General features: G+C 43.9%; 1 protein-coding gene across 1 annotated transcript in view; it reads right to left on the bottom strand.

The window, feature by feature from the left end:
- Nucleotides 1–19,185, bottom strand: part of LOC311125573 (calcium-binding protein 39-like) — a 21,976-nt gene extending 2,791 nt beyond the window's left edge. Inside the window, exons 1-8 of the mRNA XM_084199601.1 lie at nt 18,936–19,185; nt 4,967–5,105; nt 2,084–2,248; nt 1,848–1,966; nt 1,585–1,753; nt 1,109–1,168; nt 295–360; nt 28–171 (exon numbers count right to left, since the gene is read on the bottom strand). Coding sequence (XP_084055727.1) covers nt 28–171; nt 295–360; nt 1,109–1,168; nt 1,585–1,753; nt 1,848–1,966; nt 2,084–2,248; nt 4,967–5,068 — 825 coding nt within the window. The 5' untranslated portion in view covers nt 5,069–5,105; nt 18,936–19,185. The remainder of the gene's footprint in view (nt 1–27; nt 172–294; nt 361–1,108; nt 1,169–1,584; nt 1,754–1,847; nt 1,967–2,083; nt 2,249–4,966; nt 5,106–18,935) is intronic.

Below are 19,185 nucleotides of genomic sequence, written 5' to 3'. Positions count from 1 at the left end.
GGCTCAGGGAACGGCTTTATGTCGTACCTTGAAGACGTGGAAGGCCTCAAACTGGATGTTGGGGCTCTTGTCTCTCAGTAGGTTCATCATCAGCTTCAGGTTCTCAGGCTTGCTGATATACCGGGTCATCACTGTGAAGTTATGCCTGTCTAACAGTAGCTCTCCCAACAACTACACACAAAGACCAGGGTATGCAAATGTTTACTATGAAGCAAGATAATCAACACGATAAAAGCATGCAAAGTTTTAGTCTATAAATAATCCATGTAAATGTGAACTAATTATAGAACACACCTTTAATGACTGTCTCTTTGTCACATAGTTCTCAGAGTGCAATAACTTCTCATACTGGTCAAAGATCTGCAAGGACACAAAGGAACAGGTTGAGGGGTGGCTGCATCTCAACAGTCAAAAATACATTCACAAAAAAACAAAGAAAGTGGAGGAAAAACGATGTTCATAGAATTAAATAGGCGTTGCAGATAGTTAATAGGATGGAATGTCTATCGAATGTCTATTAAAGTTGTGATATTGTCTCATCTCTCAGTCAGGTCTGAAAGGGCCCTTATCAGGGGTGCTGTTTGGGCCTGTGTGTGCGATAGGCCTCCAGGGGCCCTTGGCATGAAAGACAGCCTTCTATAACCTAGTGCGGCCCAGTGTAGGGTAGTGTCTGGCCTGTAACCCGAGCAGCCTCCAGTCTGGCCTGTCTGCTCTCCCCTGGGGTCTTCCCTGAGCCCCACACTACAACCAACAGACAAGGTGGTCTTATGCAAGCAGGGAAAACCAGTGACCATAGATGCCTGGAGTGTATGTGGCAAGTGTGTTATGTGTGGTATAAATGCACTCATTCATTGTAGAGGATGGGAGGATGGGTCATCAATCAAAACGTTGTTTATCGGTACACACACTTCAGTGTATTCATCTGGTAAATGGCAATGAATGAGAGTACGAGTGTGTGATGACAAATGCATTCACCCATTCCTTCATGCATTCTGTGAAGAGGGCAGAGGGTGGATGGTGCAACAACAAAACCATTTTCTTTCCATGAACTCCATCTGCTAAAGGTTAAATGCTCCCAGGGCAGCAGAATGTTGAACATGTCACTTACTGCATCATAATTCTGTTCTAGATATTCAGCTACCAGGACCTTGTGTCTTGTGAGCAGGTCCTGTGAATGGGGGAGGAAACGTGGTCACTTTAATTCACACAAAAACAAAACATTGTATATTGCATATCATCTGCTGCATCGAATCATTTCTGATCTATACATTTAGTCAACTTTCAACGTGGTCCTCTGTAGCTCAGCTGGTAGAGCACGGCGCTTGTAACGCCAAGGTAGTGGGTTCGATCCCCGGGACCACCCATACACAAAAATGTATGCACGCGTGACTGTAAGTCGCTTTGGATAAAAGCGTCTGCTAAATGGCTTATTATTTCCTATTATTATTATTCAAACAAATGGTCATACAACAGTAATGTAAAGATTAGCATATCATCTCGGGCCCATCTTAGTCTTATTAATATGGGTTTAATATAACGTTTTTCCAGGACCGAAAGACGCTTTCAAATCTTGCGTAATCTGACCTTGAAGGTGGCGAAAGCGTCTGAGGCGATGTCGAAGGTCTCCATCTCTACGTAGTTGAAGAAGTCCTGGAAGTGTTCTGAGTGGAGGACCACCTTGGCCAGGGGCTCGTGTCTGATACACTCCCTCAGCATGATGCCACAGTTCAGCGCCGACCCAGGGGTCTCATACCTGCAGGAGGAGAGGGATGCACCCACGCGTCACTGAGTCTCATACCAATGGCTCTGGTCAGCTGTGGTACATGAAGAGTGTGTGTGTAACTCACCCTTTTTGCAACACAAACAGCACCTCTTGGTGAGAGCTGAAGTACTCGACGGTGGGGCTGCGGGTGCCGATCTGCCTCCGCAGGATGTTGTTGAAGATCTGACACACGTCCTTCTTCCCCTGGGGACATGCAATGGAAAACGTTTCAAAACGCAAGCCTCCCTGTTTCAGACCGTTTTCTTCCGTTTGGTGCCTAATGAACACGACCCTGAGGGTCCGGCTGTGGCTCAGTCTCACCTCGAAGTCGATGACCTGAAGGTTTTCCACCAGGGAGATGAGCAGGCCGCTGTTGTAGAGCTCCTGGGCCAACTGGGCCACTGTCTCTGTGTGAGGCTCCTTGTCACCGGTCCCATATAGTATCTCCTTCATGGCCACAAGACACTTAGACACCTCCTCTGACGCCTGGGACAGGGACACCAGTTAGACACACAGGCACAATATGTACTTCTAACAGTATTGCTGCTAATAATGTTATGCTGTTAATAAAGAAACTGCCATGGTATTATACTTGAGTTGACCACAAGAGGGAGACATTTAGTTGACTCCCTATGGAGGTACAGTACTTAGCTCTGTAGACACTGGTATTTGTATTTATTATGGATCCCCACTGATCTTCCTGGGGTCCAGCAAAATTAAGGCAGTTATACATTTTAAAAACATTACAATACATTAATAACAGATTTCGCAACATTAAGTGTGTGCCCTCAGGCCTCTACTCTACTGTAGGCGTCCTGTAGCTCAGTTGGTAGAGCATGGCGCTTGCAACGCCAGGGTTGTGGGTTCGTTTCCCACAGGGGGCCAGTATGAAAAATGTATGCACTCACTAACTGTAAGTCGCTCTGGATAAGAGCGTCTAGTAAAATGTACTACCACATATCTACAACACAAAATCTGTGTGTTTGTATGCATGTGTCCATGTTTGTGTTGCTTCACAGTCCCCCATAAGGTGTATTTGTATCTGTTTTTTAAATTAAATTTTACTGCTGGCATGAGTTAATTGATGTGGAATAGAGTTCTATGTAGTCATGGCTCTATGTGGTACTGTGCGCCTCCCATAGTCTGTTTCTGACTTGGGGACTGAAGAGACCTCTGGTGGCATGTCTTGTGAGGTATGCATGGGTGTCCGAGCTGTGTGCCAGTAGTTCAAACAGTCAGCTCGGTTCATTCAACATGTCAATACCTCTCACAAATAAAAGTAGTAATGAAGTCAATCTCTCCTCCACTTTGAGCCAGGAGAGATTTTAATGCATATTATTGTTAGCTCTTTGTGTACATCCAAGGGCCAGCCGTGCTGCCCTGTTCTGAGCCAATTGCAATTTTCCTAAGTCCCTCTCTGTGGCACCTGATCACACGACTGAACAGTAGTCCAGGTGCGACAAAACTAGGGCCTGTAGGACCTGCCTTGTTGATAATGCTGTTAAGAATGCAGAGCAGCGCTTTATTATAGACAGACTTCTCTCCATCCTAGCAACTGTTGTATCAATATGTTTTGACCATGACAGTTTACAATCCAGGGTTACTCCAAGCAATTTAGTCTCCTCAACTTTCTCAATTTCCACATTATTCATTTCAAGATTTAGTTGAGGTTTAGGGTTTAGTAAATTATTTGTCCCAAATACAATGCTTTTAGTTCCTTGCCACCCATTCTGAAACTAGCTGCAGCTCTTTGTTAAGTGTTGATGTCATTTCAGTCGCTGTGGTAGCTGACGTGTATAGTGTTGAGTCATCCGCATACATAGACACACTGGCTTTACTCAAAGCAAGTGGCATGTCGTTAGTAAAGATTGAAAAAAAGTAAGGGGCCTAGACAGCTGCCCTGGGGAATTCCTGATTCTACCTGGATTTTGTTGGAGAGGCTTCCATTAAAGAACATCCTCTGTTCTGTTAGACTGGTAACTCTTTATCCACAATATAGCAGGGGGTGTAAAGCCATAACGCATACGTTTTTCCAGCAACAGACTATGATCGATAATGTCAAAAGCCTCACTGAAGTCTAACAAAACAGCCCCCACAATCTTTTTATCCTCAATTTCTCTCAGCCAATCATCAGTCATTTGTGTAAGTTCTGTGCTTGTTGAATGTCCTTCCCTATAAGCGTGCTGAAAGTCTGTTGTCAGTTTACTGTGAAATAACATTTTATCCTGTCAAACACAATTTTTTCCAAAAGTTTACTAAGGGTTGGTAGCTGGCTGATTGGTTGGCTATTTGAGCCAGTTAAGGGGGCTTTACTATTCTTAGGTAGGGGAATAACATTTGCTTCCCTCCAGGCCTGAGGGCACACACTTTCTAGTAGGCTTAAATTGAAGATATGGCAAATAGGAGTGGCAATATCGTCCGCTATTATCCTGTATTACTTTCCAACCCCACGACCCCTTCCCTAATTGGAGTAAAACTAGTGAACAACAACGCTTAGGCCTCTACTTCCAGCTTATACATTTTATGGACAGTCAATTTTACAATAATTCTATTTTGTTTGTTTTTACTCCTGAACTTCTTCTACCCTCAACCTCTCCGATCATTTTCATGATGTCCATCCGGTTTGCTTCTATATGCCATATCTTTCCAACTGTGCTCTTTCACAAAAGCTCTCAACCTACAACCTATAGGCTTGTCATTGTTGATCGACATTAATAATGTCTCAGCCTCAGGCCCAATCATAACACACATTATTAATGACTTGCTCTGGATATCAGCATTGCATATGACAGGAGTGGACTGTATTGAGATCACTATAGCCTGGCTGTGTGTGGTAGCAGCGTGGTTAGAGCCAGGTTCCTGGGAGTTCTGTCTGGACAGCCCCTCTCTAACAGTCCCATGGTGGAGAGAGGGCCTTTACAGCTGGGTGGCAATGAAGGACCGGCCAGGCAGCGATGCTACATTCACAGCCAAGTGTCAGCTAGAGGCCCACCGTAATAATAACCACACCAACTGACTGATTGGATCAAATAGAAGAGGTTCATCGAGGCCCCCACAGCAATGTTACACAACACCTGCTTGTGGGCCTTTTCTAAGGGAAGTACTGGTTTGTGTTGTGAGGACTGTTATAAGGACTTGTGTTGTAAGGATTTGTTTAGTGAGGATTCGTGGTGTAAGGACTAGTGTTATGAAGATGTGTGACACCTTATCTGTTTTCTTGTCTTGTTTCACCAGGATTGCCATGTTCTCCTTCAGAGTCCGGACGATGTCGGCGGGATTCTTGTGGGATTTACCGAACAGCGGCATGGTGGCTGGGCCTTTCCTCGGGGTCTCTCCTGACAGCCTGAAAACACACACAGGATACACATCATACATACCTTAGATAGATAGATGGAACATAAAACACACAGTATACCCTATCTATCTATCTAACATATAGGATAATATATAATTAAACAACTGGGTGGTTCGAGCCCTGAATACTGATTGGCTGACAGCCGTGGTATATCAGACCATATACCATGGGTATGACAAAACATGTATTTTTACTGCTAATTACGTTGGTAACCAGTTTATAATAGCAATAAGGCACCTCGGGGGGTTGTGGTATATGGCCAATATACCACGGCTAAGGGCTGTATCCGCGTTGTGTCGTACATAAGAACAGCCCTTAGCCCTGGTATATTGGCCATATGCCACACCCCCTCGGGCCTTACTGCTTATTTATACCATATATACACAGTGCATTCGGAAAGTATTCAGACCCCTTGACTTTTTCCACATTTTGTTACGTTACAGCCTTATTCTAAAATAGATTAAATTATAATTATTTTTCTCATCAATCTACACACAATACAATACTACCCATAATGACAAAGCGAAAACAGTGTTTTAGACATTTTTGCAAATTTATTACAAATAAAAAAAACGGAAATACCTTATTTACATACGTATTCAGACTCTTTGCTATGAGTCTCTAAATTTTGCTCAGGTGCATCCGGTTTCCATTGAACATTATTGAGATGTTTCTACAACTTGATTGGAGTCCTCCTGTGGTAAATTCAATTGATTGGACATGATTTGGAATGGCACACACCTGTCTATATAAGGTCCCACAGTTGACAGTGCATGTCAGAGTAAAAACCAAGCCATGAGGTTGAAGGAATTGTCCGTAGAGCTCCGAGACAGGATTGTGTCGAGGCACAGATCTGGGGAAGGGTACCAAAACATTTCTGCAGCACTGAACACATTGGCCTTCATCATTCTTAAATGGAAGAAGTTTGGAACCATCAAGACTCTTCCTAGAGCTGGCCGCCCGGCCAAACTGAGAAATCGGGGGAGAAGGGCCTTGGTCAGGGAGGTGACCAAGCACCTGATCTCTGTGGAGATGGGAGAACCTTCCAGAAGAACAATCATCTCTGGAGCACTCCACCAAATCAGACCTTTATGGTAGAGTGGCCAGACGGAAACCACTCCTCCGTAAAAGGCACAAGACAGCCCGCTTGGAGTTTGCCAAAAGCCACCTAAAGGACTCTCAGACCATGAGAAACAAGATTATCTGGTCTGATGAAACCAAGATTGAACTATTTGGCCTGAATGCCAAGCGTCATGTCTGGAGGAAACCTGGCACCATCCCTACGGTGAAGCATGGTGGTGGCAGCATCATGCTGTGGGGATGTTTTTCAGCGGCAGGGACTGGGAGACTAGTCAGGATCGAGGGAAAGATTAACGGAACAAAGTACAGAGAGATCCTTGATGAAAACCTGCTCCAGAGCGCTCAGGACCTCAGACTGGGGCAAAGGTTCACCTTCCAACAGGAGGACAACCCTAAGCACACAGCCAAGATAACACAGGAGTGGCTTCGGGACAAGTCTCTGAATGTCCTTGAGTGGCCCAGCCAAAGCCTGGACTTGAACCCGAGCTAACATCTCTGGAGAGACCTGAAAATAGCTGTGCAGCGATGCTCCCCATCCAACCTGACAGAGCTTGAGAGGATCTGCAGAGAAGAATGGGAGAAACTCCTCAAATACAGGTGTGCCAAGCTTGTAGCGTCATACCCAAGAAGACTTGAGGCTGTAATCGCTGCCAAAGATGCTTCTACAAAGTACTTATATTATTTTTTTTGGGGGGGGGGGGGGGGGGGGGGGGGTTATAAAATGTGCCCACATTTCTAAAAACCTGTTTTTGCTTTGTCATTATGGGGTATTGTGTGTAGATAGATGAGGTGTAAAAAACTATAATCCATTTTAGAATAAGGCTGTACGTGTAACAAAATGTGGAAAAAGTCAAGGGGTCTGAATACTTTCCGAATGCACTGAACAAATAAATAAACGCAACATGTAAAGTGTTGGTCCCATGTTTCATGGCCGAAATAAAATATTCCAGACATTTTCCATACGCACAAAAACCTTATTTCTCTCACATTTTGTGCACAAATTTGTTTACATCCCTGTTAGTGAGCATTTCTCATTTTCCAAGATTATCCATCCATCTGAAAGGTGTAGCATAATCAAGAACCTGATTAAACAGCATGATCATTACACAGGTGCACCTTGTGCTGGGGACAATAAAAGGCCACTCTAAAATGTGCAGTTTTGTCACAGAACACAATGCTACAAATGTCTCAAGTTTTGAGGGAGCGTGCAATTGGCATGCTGACTGCAGGAATGTCCTCCAGAGCTGTTGCCAGATAATTGAATGTTCATTTCTCTACCATAAGCCGCCTCCAACATCGTTTTAGAGAATTTGGCAGTACGTCCAACTGGCCTCACAACCGCAGACCACGTGTAACCACGCCAGCCCAGGACCTACATCCGGCTTCTTCACCTGCGGGATCGTCTGAGTCCAGTCACCCGGACAGCTGATGAAACTGAGGAGTATTTCTGTCTGTAGTAAACTCATTCTGATTGGCTGGGCCTGGCTCCCCAGTTGGTGGGCCTGGCTCTCAAGTGAGTGGGCGTATGTTCTCCCAGGCCCATCCATGGCTGCGCCCCTGACCAGTTATGTGAAATCCATAGATTAGGGCCTAATGAATTTATTTCAATTGACTGATTTCCTTATATGAACTGTAACTCAGTAAAATCGTTAATTATTGCATGTTGCGTTTATATTTTTGTTCAGTGTATAACACATTCTTCCATATACACTGAGTGTACAAAACATTAGGAACACCTGCTCTATCCATGACAGACTGACCAGGTGAAAGCTATGATTCCTTATTGATGTCACTTGTTAAATCCACTTCAATCAGTGTAGATGAAGGGGAGGAGACAGGTTAAAGAAGGATTTTAAAGCCTTGAGACAATTGAGACATGGATTGTGTATGTGTGCCATTCAGTGAGTGAATAGGCAAGACAAAAGATTTAAGTGCCTTTGAACGGGGTATGGTAGTAGGTGCCAGAAGCACCAGTTTGTGTCAAGAACTGCAACGCTGCTGGGTTTTTCACACTCAACAGTTTCCTGTGTGTATCAAGAATGTTCCACCACCCAAAGGACATCCAGCCAACTTGACACAACTGTGGGAAGCTTGGAGTCAACATGGGCCAGCATTCCTGTGGAACGCTTTCGACACTTTGTAGAGTCCATGCCCCAACGAATTTAGGCTGTTCTGAGGGCGGGCAAGTCAATATTAGGAAGGTGTTATTAATGTTTTATACACTGTATATCACACATTATAAACTGGGTGACTTAGTGGTGGTTCGAGCACTGAATGCTGATTGGCTGAAAACCGTGGTATATCACGGGTATGACAAAACATTTATTTTTACTGTTCTAATTACGTTGGTAACCAGTTTATAATAGCAATAAGGCACCTCTGGGGTTTGTGGTATATGACCAATATACCACGGCTAAGGGCGTAAGAACAGTGTTTAGCTGTGGTATATTGGCTATATACCACACCCCATCTGGCCTTATTGCTTAATTATACCATATATATCAGTGGACCACAGGCGTTTCTCCCCTTACTTGACATGGGGTGCATCTCAATAGTCTGAAGTAACTTCTAAGCTCCTCTCCTTCATCTACATTGACGTAAAATAAACTGGAACAAAAGCCTGCATACCCTATGGGTGTCCCAAACCAGGACTGAAGAACATTAGTAGTGATGGAGGAGAGGAGACAAGGAGAGGAAGGCAATTGTATTGAGATACACCCACAGAAAGAAGAGTGCAGTCTTCCCCCTGGGATCTAGCAGTGATTTATAAAAGGGCATAAGCAATACCTGCTGATGCTGAGTCAGACTACACTCTGCACACCTCACTGCATTCGGCATGGTTGTCATGACAACAAAACAAAGGCAGCCAGACGACAGATAATAGGTGTGTGCGTGTGTGTTTCATCACTCAAGAGGATGTCTCAACAACGTGCGTCGGGAATCCTGAAATAGCCTACTCAAGGCCAGTGTAAAGTTAGGCCAACTCCGTTTGAGATTTAGGATTCCAATGGTTCGCCATGTTGGCACCTAAAGTTCTAACACAGTTTACATTCTAGAAAGAATCTTAGAACGTTGTCATGGAGTGTTTGACGCCAACATGAAGGATAACCTAGCTGCTGAAACAAACTCTCAGAGAGAGAGAGAGAGAGAGAGAGAGAGAGAGAGAGAGAGAGAGAGAGAGAGAGAGAGAGAGAGAGAGAGAGAGAGAGAGAGAGAGAGAGAGAGAGAGAGAGAGAGAGAGAGAGAGAGAGAGAGAGAGAGAGAGAGAGAGAGAGAGAATAACTTGTGACTATTAATCCTTAGTGCTGAGCGCGAGGGTATTACCTCCATTCCTCCCAGAACAGAACAGACCGAGTGATGCCAGGAGCTTGTCACTTTGATCACAGTCCACAGCAGGAGCCTAGTCAGTGGACTGCAACGCTCACAGTCTTGCACATAGAAACAAATAATGTAGAGCAGATGGGATTCCCTAGTCCTATTTTCTACATGCAAGAGAATCATGTCTGTTCTACACTATCCATTTCTATCTGGACGTTTGGTATGCTTGCAGCCGCCCCTGAAAAAGCCCCAGCGCCAAACTCAGGACAGTGAACCCAAGATAATGCTATTCCTATCCTACTGACTACACACAAGAAAGGAGACCCCTCTCTACCCTCACCACCCAACCCCACTCTCCCCACCCAGACCTGTTCACAACACTGCGTTTCCCATGAAGCTGTGAGATTAACACAGTATAAGTAGCATCTTTGTCTCTGCGTTGTTGGAAAAGGACCCGTAAGTAAGCATTTCACTGTTAGTCTACACCTGTTGTTTACCAAGCACGTGCTAAATAAAATGTGATTTGATTAATGCAACTTTAATAACAACCTATCAGTCAGAATTAAACAAGAATGAGGCTAAATGTCTGTGGACTGGCCACTGCATGAGTCTATAATTGAAGGGATAATCCTGATTCAGACAAGCCACAACATGATCAACCAGGAAATAAAAGGCTGCTAGCCCACTTTATATACATACCATGAAGCCTATGGATATGAGGAGCGATTTTCCAGTACTGGCTGAATTCATCAGCAGCTGTCCTTTCTGATGTCATCAACTAGAATTAATGACTAGAATGTTCTTCAAAACTCGCCAAAGGGATCAAACCAAGGGGCCTGGATGTAGCCTAGGCCTAGTTGGACACAATTCATGGACTTGAGTTTGAGTTCACTATCTGACCTCTAGTAATAGACTAGGGGCCTACAGTATGTCATATTTTACAAATAATAATGGATTATCTGTAACATTAACCTGGTCTAATGTAGCCTAGAATAACAGAGTTATGTAGAAAACAATACTTTGTATACAATCTACAGTATATGTGGTCCTTTGTAGCTCAGTTGGTAGAGCATGGTGCTTGTGACGCCAGGGTAGTGGGTTCAATTCCCGGGACCATACATAAAATATTTGCATGCATGACTAAGTCGCTCTGGATAAAAGCATCTGCTAAATGGCATATATTTTATATTGATTTCCTTCAAATAGGAAGGAATGCTTTTAGCCTTTCCTAAAAGGAGTGGTTGAATTTCTTGTCATGGCCCTAGAACAGCAAGGTTGTTATCCTATACTGACACTAAAGCTGGGACGATAAACTGAAAATTATCAACACCGACCACTTATCGTGAACATTTTGCTGATTTCGGTCATGACGGTAAATAACCTATAGGGCCGTACTAGAGAAATGTGAAGTTTTAAATTACTTTTTTTATTTTTATATGGGTTATTGTTTATGGGACAATTGATAGCTACAACATTCAAAGTAGTAGTAGTTTTAAGGGTAATATAAAAAAAATTACTGTGGTGCACATTAATGTTATAAACTTATCGATCAATTTATTGTTATCGTGATTATTCAGTCAATTTATCGTGATATGGATTTTTGGCCATGTCGGCCAGCTCTACAGACACCCTGGCATTACATAGCATATTAAATAAACTAACCTCAGCTCACCAAATATCTAGGATTGGTTGATTAGGTGTGAAAATTGAAAATACTTGATCTACAGCCAAATAGGTTAGCTGACCATGTCACGCACACACACTGGACTCTACCCATACACTCACACAGACACTCCAACACATACACACACTGGACTCTACCCATACACTCACACAGACACTCCAACACATACACACACTGGACTCTACCCATACACTCACACAGACACTCCAACACATACTGGACTCTACCCATACACTCACACAGACACTCCAACACATACACACACTGGACTCTACCCACACGGACACTCCAACACATACACACACTGGACTCTACCCACACGGACACTCCAACACATACACACACTGGACTCTACCCACACGGACACTCCAACACATACACACACTGGACTCTACCCATACACTCACACAGACACTCCAACACATACACACTCACATAACAGGAACACACAGGCACACTGTCGCCACACACACACACACACTCATCACATACGCTGTTGCTACTGTATATTATCTATCCTGTTGCCTAGTCACTTTATCCCTACCTATATGTACATATATACTTCAATTACCTCGTACCCCTGCACATCGACTCGGTACAGGTACCCCATTAATATAGCCAAGCAATCATTGACCCGGTACAGGTACCCCATGTATATAGCCAAGCTATCATTGACCCGGTACAGGTACCCCATGTATATAGCCAAGTTATCATTGACCCGGTACAGGTACCCCATGTATATAGCCAAGTTATCATTGACCTGGTACAGGTACCCCATGTATATAGCCAAGCTATCATTGACCCGGTACAGGTACCCCATGTATATAGCCAAGCTATCATTGACCCGGTACCGGTACCCCATGTATATAGCCAAACTATCATTGACTCGGTACTGGTACCCCATGTATACAGTGCTATGAAAAAGTATTTGCCCGGACATTCTCCTGTAGAATTCTCTGATACAGAGCAGAATTCATGGTTCCTTCTATTAAGGCAAGTCGTCCAGGTCCTGAGGCAGCAAAGCATCCCCAAACCATCACACCACCACCACCATGCTTGACCTTTGGTATGATGTTCTTACTGTGGAATGCAGAGATTGGTTTTCGCCAGGCATTACTGGAACCATGTCGTCCAAAAAGTTATACTTTTGAATCATCTGTCCATAGAACATTCTTCCAAGAGTCTTGATGATCATCCAGGTGCTTTTTGGCAAACTTGAGTCAACATTTTGGACGAGATGGGTCCCATTATGCCTGGCGAAAACCAAACACTGCATTCCACAGTAAGAACATCATACCAAAGGTCAAGCATGGTGGTGGTGGTGTGATGGTTTGGGGATGCTTTGCTGCCTCAGGACCTGGATGACTTGCCTTAATAGAAGGAACCATGAATTCTGCTCTGTATCAGAGAATTCTACAGGAGAATATCAGACCATCCGTCTGTGAGCTGAAGCTGAAGCGCAGCTGGGTCATGCAGCAAGACAATGATCCAAAACACACAATCAAGTCTACATGAAAATTGCTAAAAAGCAACAAATTGGAAGTTTTGGAATGGCCTAGTCAAAGTCCAGACCTAATCCCAATTGAGATGTTGTGGCAGGACTTGAAACGAGCAGTTCATGCTTGAAAACCCACACGTCACTGAGTTAAAGCAGTTCTGCATGGAAGAGTGGGCCAAAATTCCTCCACAGCGACGTGAGAGACTGATCAACAACTACAGGAAGCATGTGGTTGGAGTCATTGCAGCTAAAGGTGGCACAACCAGTTATTGAGTGTAAGGGGTCAATTACTTTTTCACACAGGGGAATTGGGCGTTGCATAACTTTGTTTATGAAATAAATATGTAATTGTTGTGTTATTTGTTCACTTATGTTCCCTTTATCTAATATTAGGTTTTGGTTGAAGATCTGATAACATTCAGTATCACAAATATGCAAAAGTAGAGAAAATTAGAAAGGGGGCAAATTATTTTTCATAGCACTGTATAGCCAAGCTATCATTGACTCGGTACTGGTACCCCATGTATATAGCCAAGTTATCATTGACCCGGTACAGGTACCCCATGTATATAGCCAAGTTATCATTGACCCGGTACAGATACCCCATGTATATAGCCAAGTTATCATTGACCCGGTACAGATACCCCATGTATATAGCCAAGTTATCATTGACCCGGTACAGATACCCCATGTATATAGCCAAGTTATCATTGACCCGGTACAGATACCCCATGTATATAGCCAAGTTATCATTGACCCGGTACAGATACCCCATGTATATAGCCAAGTTATCATTGACCCGATACAGATACCCCATGTACACTGCTCAAAAAAATTAAGGGAACACTAAAATAACACATCCTAGATCTGAATGAATTAAATAATCTTATTAAATACTTTTTTCTTTACATAGTTGAATGTGCTGACAACAAAATCACACAAAAATTATCAATGGAAATCAAATGTATCAACCCATGGAGGTCTGGATTTGGAGTCACACTCAAAATTTAAGTGGAAAACCACACTACAGGCTGATCCAACTTTGATGTAATGTCCTTAAAACAAGTCAAAATGAGGCTCAGTAGTGTGTGTGGCCTCCACGTGCCTGTATGACCTCCCTACAATGGCTGGGCATGCTCCTGATGAGGTGGCGGATGGTCTCCTGAGGGATCTCCTCCCAGACCTGGACTAAAGCATCCGCCAACTCCTGGACAGTCTGTGGTGCAACATGGCGTTGGTGGATGGAGCGAGACATGATGTCCCAGATGTGCTCAATTGGATTCAGGTCTGGGGAACGGGCAGGCCAGTCCATAGCATCAATGCCTTCCTCTTGCAGGAACTGCTGACACACTCCAGCCACATGAGGTCTAGCATTGTCTTGCATTAGGAGGAATCCAGGGCCAACCGCACCAGCATATGGTCTCACAAGGAGTCTGAGGATCTCATCTCGGTACCTAATGGCAGTCAGGCTACCTCTGGCGAGCACATGGAGGGCTGTGCGGCCCCACAAAGAAATGCCACCCCACACCATGACTGACCCACCGCCAAACCGGTCATGCTGGAGGATGTTGCAGGCAGCAGAGCGTTCTCCACGGCGTCTCCAGACTCTGTCACGTCTGTCATGTGCTCAGTGTGAACCTGCTTTCATCTGTGAAGAGCACAGGGCGCCAGTGGCGAATTTGCTAATCTTGGTGTTCTCTGGCAAATGCCAAACGTCCTGCACGGTGTTGGGCTGTAAGCACAACCCCCACCTGTGGACGTCAGGCCCTCATACCACCCTCATGGAGTCTGTTTCTGACCGTTTGAGCAGACACATGCACATTTGTGGCCTGCTGGAGGTAATTTTGCAGGGCTCTGGCAGTGCTCCTCCTGCTCCTCCTTGCACAAAGGCGGAGGTAGTGGTCCTGCTGCTGGGTTGTTGCGCTCCTACGGCCTCCTCCACGTCTCCTGATGTACTGGCCTGTCTCCTGGTAGCGCCTCAATGCTAGGGACACTACGCTGACAGACACAGCAAACCTTCTTGCCACAGCTCGCATTGATGTGCCATCCTGGATGAGCTGCACTACCTGAGCCAATTGTGTGGGTTGTAGACTCCGTTTCATGCTACCACTAGAGTGAAAGCACTGCCAGCATTCAAAAGTGACCAAAACATCAGCCAGGAAGCATAGGAACTGAGAAGTGGTCTGTGGTCACCACCTGCAGAACAAGTGCTTTATTGGGGGTGTCTTGCTAATTGCCTATAATTTCCACCTGTTGTCTATTCCATTTGCACAACAGCATGTGAAATGTATTGTCAATCAGTGTTGCTTCCTAAGTGGACAGTTTGATTTCACAGAAGTGTGATTGACTTGGAGTTACATTGTGTTGTTTAAGTGTTCCCTTTATTATTTTGAGCAGTGTATATAGCCAAGTTATCATTGACCCGGTACAGATACCCCATGTATATAGCCAAGTTATCATTGACTCGCTACAGATACCCCATGTATATAGCTAAGTTATCATTGACCCGGTACAGATACCCCATGTATATAGCCAAGCTACAGTGAGGGAAAAAAGTATTTGATCCCCTGCTGATTTTGTACATTTGCCCACTGACAAAGAAATGATCAGTCTATAATTTTAATGGTAGGTTTATTTGAACAGTGAGAGACAGAATAACAACAACAAAATCCAGAAAAACGCATGGCAAAAATGTTATAAATTGATTTGCATTTTAATGAGGGAAATAAGTATTTGACCCCCTCTCAATCAGAAAGATTTCTGGCTCCCAGGTGTCTTTTATACAGGTAACGAGCTGAGATTAGGAGCACACTCTTAAAGGGAGTGCTCCTAATCTCAGCTTGTTACCTGTATAAAAGACACCTGTCCACAGAAGCAATCAATCAATCAGATTCCAAACTCTCCACCATGGCCAAGACCAAAGAGCTCTCCAAGGATGTCAGGGACAAGATTGTAGACCTACACAAGGCTGGAATGGGCTACAAGACCATCGCCAAGCAGCTTGATGAGAAGGTGACAACAGTTGGTGCGATTATTCGCAAATGGAAGAAACACAAAAGACCTGTCAATCTCCATCGGCCTGGGGCTCCATGCAATATCTCACCTCGTGGAGTTGCAATGATCATGAGAACGGTGAGGAATCAGCCCAGAACTACACGGGAGGATCTTGTCAATGATCTCAAGGCAGCTGGGACCATAGTCACCAAGAAAACAATTGGTAACACACTACGCCGTGAAGGACTGAAATCCTGCAGTGCCCGCAAGGTCCCCCTGCTCAAGAAAGCACATATACAGGGCCGTCTGAAGTTTGCCAATGAACATCTGAATGATTCAGAGGAGAACTGGGTGAAAGTGTTGTGGTCAGATGAGACCAAAATCGAGCTCTTTGGCATCAACTCAACTCGCCGTGTTTGGAGGAGGAGGAATGCTGCCTATGACCCCAAGAACACCATCCCCACCGTCAAACATGGAGGTGGAAACATTATGCTTTGGGGGTGTTTTTCTGCTAAGGGGACAGGACAACTTCACTGCATCAAAGGGACGATGGACGGGGCCATGTACCGTCAAATCTTGGGTGAGAACCTCCTTCCCTCAGCCAAGGCATTGAAAATGGGTCGTGGATGGGTATTCCAGCATGACAATGACCCAAAACACACGGCCAAGGCAACAAAGGAGTGGCTCAAGAAGAAGCACATTAAGGTCCTGGAGTGGCCTAGCCAGTCTCCAGACCTTAATCCCATAGAAAATCTGTGGAGGGAGCTGAAGGTTCGAGTTGCCAAACGTCAGCCTCGAAACCTTAATGACTTGGAGAAGATCTGCAAAGAGGAGTGGAACAAAATCCCTCCTGAAATGTGTGCAAACCTGGTGGCCAACTACAAGAAACGTCTGACCTCTGTGATTACCAACAAGGGTTTTGCCACCAAGTACTAAGTCATGTTTTGCAGAGGGGTCAAATACTTATTTCCCTCATTAAAATGCAAATCAATTTATAAAAAATTTTACATCAGTTTTTCTGGATTTTTTTGTTGTTATTCTGTCTCTCACTGTTCATATAAACCTACCATTAAAATTATAGACTGATCATGTCTTGGTCAGTGGGCAAAGGTACAAAGTCAGCAGGGGATGAAATACTTTTTTCCCTCACTGTATCATCGCTCATTGTGGATTTAATCCTTGTGTTACAATTTATTTTCTATTGTTTTTTTTTTTTTTATTGTATTCTGCATTGTTGGGAAGGCCCCGTAAGTAAGCATTTCACTGTTAGTCTACACCTGTTGTTTATGAAGCATGTGACAATACAAATTTGATTTGATGGGGCGGAAGTCAGTGTGTTGTTATGATTCTGGACAATCAGGTTGCCAGCAACAATGACAAGAAGCTGCCATGTGAGGTATCATAGTAGGTGGCTTGTTATCTTGTTTTGAGGTGTTTTGACTCATGTCATGTCTATGCTAATATGGCAAAAAAAATTGTTAGCTAACCAACAACTGTAACAATGTATTTGAGAGACAACAAGTGCTCATTGTGCAAATATATTTATGATTTCAATAAAGATTTGGAAAGGAAACATAGTTTACATGTCAACAATCCTTTGATTCTAAGCCAACCCCCCCTGTTTTGCTCCATGGTTGCACATGCATCGATTTTGTTGCTAAACAATCTACCCGTCTATAGGAGTTAGTGGAGAGGTACTGCCCTTCACAGGGCCTGACATGATTCCATCTCCATCAGTCAAGATGGAGTCCGGTCCCAGAGCTCCATGAACAAACACACACAACCTCATCACAGACGCAAGGCAGAAAGAATACAGACGGAACGCAACTCAGAACACAGACAACTCTCAGACTGAATGCAAAACTGAACCCAGACAAAACAATGAGCGATGGAACACTCCAATGGGTTGTTCTATTTCAGGGGATGTTCCGCAGCTGTTTTGTCTGTTATCTTCATCATTAAACCACCATCATCATTCTGGCCTCTAATCACCCCTAACCACAGATAGAGGGTCAGATCTTTTTACACCCCCTAATGGTGAAGGTTATGATTGGGGGTAGGGTAATCTGGTCCTAGATCTGTGGTTAGAGGCAACATACAGTACATGGCGCTGCTGCAGAAATAAAATTCCCATAAGGCCTAGAGTTACCTAAAGTGTCACTGAGCATCATGACAGTCCCTGCACTGACATCACAGCACTGACTACATCACTGATGACATAAGCCTATACAGCTTGTTAGACTCACGTCATAGGCTACTAATTGAAAAACATTGTGAGACACAATCTATCCTATATGAGGTGCAGTCTGGGTGACAGTTGTTCATGCCTGGTCTAAGATTGGGCTACCAACATTCACAATCTGACACTTTCAAAACATCTATTTACATCACACATCCAGTCTAATGATACTGACTGTCTGATTTAGAATGATGGAGGCACAAATAATTATGCATTAAAGCCTGAGATCACCAAACTAGTGTGGCTGGATAAATACATAAATAAATGAATAATAACAAACATGGAGCCAAACTAAAAATGTAACATGATAGGTCAAGGTCAAATGTCTTTAAATGAAGTTAGTATTTATAAGACGAACATTTCGATTAAGTTGTTACTGTAGACCTAATAGGCTCCAGAGCAGAGAGAATGACAGCTGGCTAGACAGAATAGCAGCCTATGCGATGGCCTCTCTCTCTCTCTTCAGTGTTAATTGGTGTTCCTATCCTACTGAACAGGAAAACAAAGCTCTGCTAGCGCAAAAGCAAAACAAACACTGTACAAACAAAGCCAGCCTTGACACAATCGATGCGTGACATTACGCATACGCACCCTACTTGTCCTGTGTGAGTAAAGGACCATAAAACATGTTTAGGGAAGAGCGTTCCCGGATGAAAGCTTCAAATGACATGTAGATTAACGTACACACGCAGAAATAAAACAAATCAGACATGTGCGAATATGTAAACTATGGGATACACCCGTCTGGGGTTTTAAACTCCCTTTGACAGAATGGATGTCACATGCATAAATCGGACCGTTTTAGCAGCTAATAGTTTTACAGAAAAGCAGCTAAACAGATTGACAATGGCTGCGTTTAGTTAAAGTAGCAAGATTGTTTCAAACTTGAATCGATTGGATACAATGTAAAGGGCAGCATCAATTTCAACCATTTGAACAATAAACGTAGGGTAAACCTACCTAGCTAGCTATCTCGTAAGGAACTAATAAAATACGAATACGTACGGTACAAGAGTCTATTTTGTATATTTTCTCTCGGATGTCTTTGCTGCTGTCTCGATTCTCTATGTAACCGAGCAGGTTTTTCTGGTCACGCCAGCGGTGTGTTGTATGCTGGGCAAAACGTCAGAGGAATATGCGTTTGTGCGAATTAAAATGTACGGAATAATTTAAGAAGGCAGTGCAGAATTCCATTTGGTCTGATTCGAGATGAGCCACAGTCCCGGGATACGCGGCTCGCACAGCACATTTATCT

The sequence above is a fragment of the Coregonus lavaretus genome (assembly GCF_964263955.1).
Source record: "Coregonus lavaretus genome assembly, contig: HAP1_SCAFFOLD_5505, whole genome shotgun sequence".
Taxonomy (NCBI): Eukaryota; Metazoa; Chordata; class Actinopteri; order Salmoniformes; family Salmonidae; genus Coregonus; species Coregonus lavaretus.
Note: the sequence above shows the minus strand (reverse complement) of the source record. Positions and strands in the feature narration are given on the sequence as shown.